The 7,570-nt window shown below is 39.4% G+C and overlaps 1 protein-coding gene across 1 annotated transcript in view; it reads right to left on the bottom strand.

Annotated features, from left to right (window-relative positions):
- Window positions 1–7,570, bottom strand: part of LIN54 (lin-54 DREAM MuvB core complex component) — an 81,181-nt gene that overhangs the window by 46,175 nt on the left and 27,436 nt on the right. The window contains exon 3 of the mRNA XM_003790111.3: window positions 3,101–3,224. Coding sequence (XP_003790159.1) covers window positions 3,101–3,224 — 124 coding nt within the window. The remainder of the gene's footprint in view (window positions 1–3,100; window positions 3,225–7,570) is intronic.

Raw genomic sequence — 7,570 nt, 5'->3', positions numbered from 1 at the left:
AAAAAAAAGAACCAACCTCAGTGAACTCTGAAAGAGCACCAGTGGCAACACACACATGCATGTGTAAAGACTGCAACGTCAGCAGTGCTGGGATCTACTTGTGACAGAACTAATTTAACAGGACAGCTACTTTAGTGGTTAAAATTGGGCTTGTATAAATTTATAAAGGCAATAAGGAACATGTTAAAAATAGAAATTATCCCCTAAAATAAACTTAATGCCAATAATTCTAGTGAAAGTCAACAGATGTCTATCTCTGCATTTTTGTAGGACTATCAAGTCTGTCTAAAATTAAAAGGTAAAGGTACAATTAGTCTGGAACACATTATAAGTGACCCAAAGACCAAGCAATGACATCTGTGACAGTCTATGATAGTCCAGGCAAATTCTTAACATTAATCAAAATTCATTCAGATACTTTTGTAAATACTACAATTGTTTAGCATACAATGCTCCCCTTCCCATTAACTAAAATTTTCAGGGACTCTCTCAAACTGTAAACAGTAGAGAACATTGCATTGAGACATTCCTTCTGGTTAACCCCTTCGACACTCAAAACATCCCAAGGGACTAATGGCCTCCTTTTCATCAATATATCCACACTTGCTCACTTTCAGCCTCTTGCAAACCACTTCCTGAATCAGCTGCCAACCCAAATACTTTCCAACATGTGAGTGGGGCCATACCTGCCTCCCACAGCAGCCTCCTATACTGTCACAAATCTCTTCTGATGGCCAAAAGAGAAAGAAAACAGTCACCCAACACCATCTTCACACTAAAATCTTCCCATCCCTTCCCTCACTTGCTAAAATAAGAAGCCTCCTTGTACAACCAAAGCCTCTTGAAATGACACATCACTGCCATTGACTTTAGCATTGCCTACGGCTACATCTGAAATTTATTAAAAGCAATAGTAGGTGTTTTGTTTGTTTGTTTTTTGAGACAGAGTCTCACTATGTCGCCCTCAGTAGAGCACTGTGGCTTCACAGCTCACGGCAATCTCAAACTCTTGGGCTTAAGCATTTCTCTTGCCTCTGCCTCCCAAGTAGCTGGGACTACAGCCTGCCACAGCACCCAGCTATTTTTTGTTGCAGTTGTTTAGCTGGCCCAGGCCGGGTTCAAACCGGCGACCTTCAGTATATGTGGTTGGCGCCATAACCATGTGCTACAGGCTCCGAGCCAGTAGTAGGTGGTTTTAACATATACGTTAGGGATGATTAGTTAACATTTGAAGTTCCTTTAGCAAGAATACACATTCCGGCTCGGCGCCTATAGCTCAACCGGCTAGGGTGCCAGCCACGTACACCTAAGGTGGCGGGTTCGAATCCCCAGCCCGGACCCGCCAAACAACAATGACGGCTGCAACCAAAAAATAGCCGGGCGTTGTGGCGGGCGCCTGTGGTTCCAGCTACTTGGGAGGCGGAGGCAGGAGACTCGCTTGAGCCCAGGAGTTGGAGGTTGCTGTGAGCTGTGATGTCACATTACTCTACCCAGGGGGATAGCTTGAGGCTCTGTCTCAAAAAAAAAAAAAAAAAAGAATACACATTCCAGGGATGAGTAATTAATTTGAAAGTCTCTAATCAAAAGTGTACTATCCAGGCTCAGCGCCTGTGGCTCAAGTGGCTAAGGCGCCAGCCATGTACACCCAAGGTGGCGGGTTCGAATCCAGCCTGGGCCCACCAAACTACAATGACGGCTGCAACCGAAAAATAGCCGGGAGTTGTGGTGGGCACCTGTAGTCCCAGCTACTTGGGAGGCTGAGACAGGAGACTTGCTTGAGCCCAGGAGTTGGAGGTTGCTGTGAGCTGAGATGCCATGGCACTCTACCCAGGGGGACAGCTTGAGGCTCCTGTCTCAAAAAAATAAAAAATAAAAAAAAAATTAAAAAAAAAAAGTGTACTATCCAAAGGTGCTTCCAAATAAGCCTTTAGCTCGATGGGAATTAGAAATGGTCTTATAACTGGTGAAAAGAATAACGTAACATAGCTCTGAACTAAAGGCCAGCCACTAGGCTGTGGTAACATCTAATAACAAACAGACAAAAGATTTTTTAAAAAATGATACAGTCACATGATTGTGTGATTTTTCTCTGGAAGAACTAAGCTGCCTGTATAGCTGCTTGCCAGACAAGGAGTAAGACAGTTGGACTTGACCAAGACGTGAGTGAAAGACACAGGGGAGAGAATCGATGATGTCTGCAAGGCAGTGGTAATAAGGGGCCATGGACTCCATCTTCAGTAAGGATAAACTGGAGAAGAAGGGTGTGGTTACTAGGAAAGGGGGAGAATCAATGCATCAGACATGTTGAGTCAAACATTCTAGGCTCGGGAGAATAAAGGCAAGTACACTGAAAGACTAAAAAAAATGGAATGTCTGAAGTCAAGATTTCTGAGGTGAGATAGTTACAGGTCATGACAGATTGTAATGTATAAAATAAAACTGGGCCAAGCTAAGGAGTGTGGTGGTAAAAGTAATGTATCTAACATCTATTATCATTTAACGAATTACTATCATTGTGGTAATCTTCTATTCACAAAGAATTATATGTAGAATATATTAAAACACTGAAACCAAAAGTTCAAACAGAAACCATGTAGTACCATACCCATGTGTACTGATGTAAATCTATGACACTTAGCACATGTTCTAGAGACAAAACGCCTACGTTCAAATTCCAGCTCAGCCATTTGCTGACCAAGTGCCTCCATTTCCATGCTGGCAAAATGTTTATGTTATTACCACCTGCTTCCTGAGGCTGCTGGAGAATTATCAAAGTCACCATATGTAAGGAGCTAAGGATGGTGCTTGGCACATAGTAAGCACTATATGAATGTTAGCATTATTACACTCTAAGAATTTGCTACTTTCATGGTAAATTGCTACTATAACCTAAGGAGACTTAAGTAACGGACTGATTTGGAGATAAGACATTTTGCTTGAGGCATTCATTTACTAAGCATAACATTCTTTACTAACTAGTTTTGCTTATAATAATAAGCTATACTTGTTTCACTAAAACATTTTAAGGTGGCAGAACAGCCCTTTTTAAACCTAAAAGGAAGATAAATACACAGCTTAATAAACCATAAAGAAATATAACCTGCAATGACTGGAGGGGAGACTTGAGTTGTCTGTCCTGTAACTGCTTTACTATTAATTGGTTTTGCAAAGATCAGCTTCGTGATTACTGGGCCAGAGGTTGGTGTTCGAGGCTTCTTAGCAATCTGAAACATATAAATAACTATGAAGATCATTTGTTTCTATGAAACACCTATTAAATCAAAATTATACAAAAGATTTATACACAGTAATACTTATAAAACATTTAACAAAATCAATGTATCAAGGTTAAAAATATTTAAAATACAGCCATTCATCAAAATATTAATATGATTGAATACTTAAGCCCATATGTAACAATACCTTTGCATTTTATTATAAATCCTTATTTTAGTCCCTTTGATACATGTATATGCATATGATGAAAAGCAGATCAACGATCTTTAACATTTAATGTTTAATGATAAAACATTATGGCACAGCAACATTCTTTTTCAAAACAACAAATTATTCAAGAAAACAATAAAGTTAAGAAAGCACAGTACAAACAATGGCACCACCAGTATACATATACAATTACATTGGCCTCTAGATGCAAAATATAAATATGCATCAAAGATAGGCTGTGATTAGATTTTCAACTTTAGATCTGTATCAGGAATAGATAAAGGAAGAACTGAACAAGTAAAAGCCTTAGGATACAAAGAAACAAGTCTGGTAGAACAAAGACTATTAAAAAGGCAATGGCTCTGGCTCTGCGCCCGTAGCTCAATGAGTAGGGTGCCAGCCACATACACCAAGGCTGGCTGGTTCAAGCCTGGCTTGTGTCTGCTAAACAACAATGACAACTGCAACCAAAAAATAGCAGGGCATTGTTGAGGTCCCAGCTACTTGGGAGGCTCAGGCAAGAGAATCACTTAACCCCAAGAGTTTGAGATTGCTGTGAGCTGTGACGTCACAGCACTCTATGGAGGGCAATGTAGTGACCTCTGTCTCAAAAAAGAAAAAAAAAAGGCAAAGGCTCTGAAATATTATTTACTCAATTTACTTTAAAGTCCATCAAGGGAGAGTCTCTATTTTATTCATTTCTTTTTTTTTTTTTTTTTTTTTTGCAGTTTTTGGCCAGGGCCAGGTTTGAACCCACCACCTCTGGTAAATGGGGCCGGAGCCCTACTCCTTTGAGCCACAGGCACTGCCCTATTCATCTTTATTTTTGAGACACAGTCTCACTATGTTGCCCTTGGTAGAGTACAGTGACATCACAGCTCACAGTAACCTCAAACTCTTGGGCTTAAGCGCTTCCCTTGTCTTGGCCTTCCAAGTAGCTGAGACTACTAGGCACCTGCCACAAGGCTCATTTTTTTGTTGTTGTTGTTTGTTTGTTTTGTTATAGTTGTCATTGTGGTTTAGATGGCCCAGCCAGATTCGAACCTGCCACCCTTGGTGCATGTGGCTGGTGCCGTAACCTCTATGCTACAGGCACCAAACCTATTTTTTTTTTGTTATTGTTATTGTCATTGTTGTTTGGCAGGCCCTGGCCAGTTCAAACCTGCCAGCTCCAGTGTATGTGGCCAGTGCCCTAGCCACTGAACTACAGGTGCGGAGCCTATTTTATTCATCTTTGATCTTAAGTTATATATTGGCATACTGTTGGCCTGAACTAAAATTCTCCACAAATCAAAGAAGACAGAGTTACTAATATTTTAATATTGAAATTATCACCATATGCAAAGACATAGTTGCTTCTGAAATTTAGTAGCAGAAATTTACCAATAATAAAAATCAAAGAATTTTAGAGGGTGAAGAACATTAAATATTAATTTTCTCTTTTGGCAGATACGAAAATTTGGACCCTGAAAGTACAATTTGTTATCAGAAATTATGACTCAAATGAATGAACATAACCAGCTTGAATAACAGAAATACACCAAAGCTTTAACAGATCATAGGACTAGATAAATATCAGCTCTTTGTGCTTCAAATTATAAATCAAACAACAAATAATCTTACACTCAGAAAATATTACTTTCTTGTGCTCAGGACCTATTATTAACAGAACACAATATATATGAAGTACAAATCATTTTTTAAAAATAAGGCAATTATTACTACATTCAAAAATACCCAGTTGCAAAACTGTGACATACCCAAATAAATCTATAATTATACTATAGAAAGGTGTTGCAATTTACAGACATACAGGAAAAATATTTCCCAAGTGTGATTATAGACCTAAAACTCTAAAGTCAGTCAAAATTCTACCTATATACAAAGCATTAATGATCTCGAGAAGCAGAAGTACTGATATTCTAGCTAGATATGCTAGAAATCCTTATCTAGCTATACAGATTATGGACTTAAAGTATTTCCCCATTTTTAACTGATTTTCATGATCATATGAGTATATGAATACTTACCAATAAGAGAAAAATATAAACAATACAACAAAAAACACACTAATTATTAAAATAACAATTTCATCTTGCTCTTGTACCTATTTCTTTAGCACAGCATTGCTGAAAATAACAACTTCCAGTTCCATTAAGAAACTATGATTTTTTTGCATTATGAATTCTAAACTATCCTAGAACAGTATTACTTCATTAAGTAAAACAGAGCATAAAGGGCCATTTTCAACAAGTTTATATAATCAACAGATTAAGAAAAAAACCTTTACAAATAAGGTAGCTAAATATGTCATCAAATAGTACAAGCAAGTAATCTGGGGCACTGCGCTGAATGGATTCAGGAGCTAGTAAGGAGTGTGTTGTCCCAGACAGATTGTAAGTTACGACTCTCATACTGTGTGCACAGGAAACAGGGGAAGTGCTTTTATGTCTGTAATTAAGGGTCACTGTACCTCTGCAACTGACTCTGCTCTCAACTGGTACCTCTTCCCTTCATTTTTCAAGCTCAGTCTCCTTCCACCCTTCTCTGCTGACCACAGACTAAAAGTCCCAATACTCTGATTAACTTAAGACAACACTGAGGACTGTCTAGGAAAAGGAAAAGACCAGAATCATACACTCTATGTAATACTAAACTAAATATTCTGCTGTCTAAAAATAAAAGCATACTCTCATAGGGGCTCAGTTTTTTATTTGGTTTTTTTCTTCTGCTTCAGAACTTTGTAGAATTTTTCTGAGTTGGAAAGATTTGAGTTGCCTAAAAATAACTAGACAAATAAAACAATATTCTAAATGCATCCCTTTTGTTTGTTACCTTTTCATATTTTTTTTTTTGAGAAAGAGTCTCACTATGTAGCCCTCAGTAGGGTGCCATGGTGTCACAGCTCACAGGAACCTCAAACTCTTGGGCTTAAGCGACTCCCTTGGTCTTGGCCCCCCAAGTAGCTGAAACTACAGGCACCTGTCACAATGCCCGGCTATTTTTTTGTTGTGGTTGTCATTGTTGTTTAGCAGGCCTGGGCTGGGTTCGAACCTGCCAGCCTCAGTGTACGTGGCCAGCGCCCTACCCACTGAGCTACAGGTGCTGCTCTGTGTCTGTTACCTTTTTAAATAGAAGTTCTTTTTTAATAAATACAATCAGGTTTTAGAAAAATAACAATAATAAAACAAGTTTTGTTTTGTTTTGTGTTTGAGACAAAGTCTCACTTGGTCACCTTCAGTACAGTGCCCTGCCATCATAGTTCACAGCAACCTCAAACTCTTGGGCTCAACTGACCCTAGAGTGCTTGTATCCATTAGTTCTCTACTCTAATTCCCAAGAACTGACAATAAAAACAAAGAGGTTTAATTCTTAAAACTTGTTTTATGGCCAGGTGCTGTGGCTAACACCTGTAATCCCAGCACTCTGGGAGGCTGAGGCGGGTGGATTGCCTGAGCTCAGGAGTTTAAGACCAACCTGAGCAAGAGTGCGACCCCATTTCTAAAAATAGTCAGGTATTGGGCAAGGTAGCTCATGCCTGTAATCCTAGCATTCTAGGAGGCTTAGGTGGGTGGATCCCTTGAGCTCAAGAGTTCAAGACCAGCCTGAGCAAAACCAAAACCCCATTTCTTAAAAAAAAAAAAAAAAAAAAAAAGCCACAGTACCTGTAGCTCAGAGGCTAAGGGCACCAGCCACATACACTGGAATTGGAAGGTTCAAATCCAGCCCGGGCCTGCCAAACAACAGTGACAACTACAACCAAAAAATAGCCAAGCATGGTGGCAGGCACCTATAGTCCTAGCTACTTGGAGGCTGAAGTAAAAGAATCACTTAAGCCCAAGAGTTGAGGTTGCTATGAGCCGTGACATCAGGGCACTCTGCCGAGGGTGACATAATGAGACTCTGTCTCAAAAAATATAAATAAATAAAAATAGCCAAGCATTGTGAAAGGTACCTCAGCCACAAGGTTCAGGCAAGAGAATTACTTTAAGCACAAGCGTTTGAGGTTGCAGTGAGCTATGACACCACAGCACTCTACCATTGGCGACAAAGTGAGACTCTGCCTCAAAAAAACCAAACAAACAAATGAAAAATGCAAACATTGTAACCTAATTGTTTGTAC

Source organism: Otolemur garnettii, unplaced genomic scaffold (assembly GCF_000181295.1).
Source record: "Otolemur garnettii isolate 467f Iridium unplaced genomic scaffold, OtoGar3 scaffold00039, whole genome shotgun sequence".
In the NCBI taxonomy this organism is placed as follows: domain Eukaryota; kingdom Metazoa; phylum Chordata; class Mammalia; order Primates; family Galagidae; genus Otolemur; species Otolemur garnettii.
The sequence above is the reverse complement of the archived record's forward strand: the minus strand, read 5'-3'. Positions and strand labels throughout refer to the sequence as shown.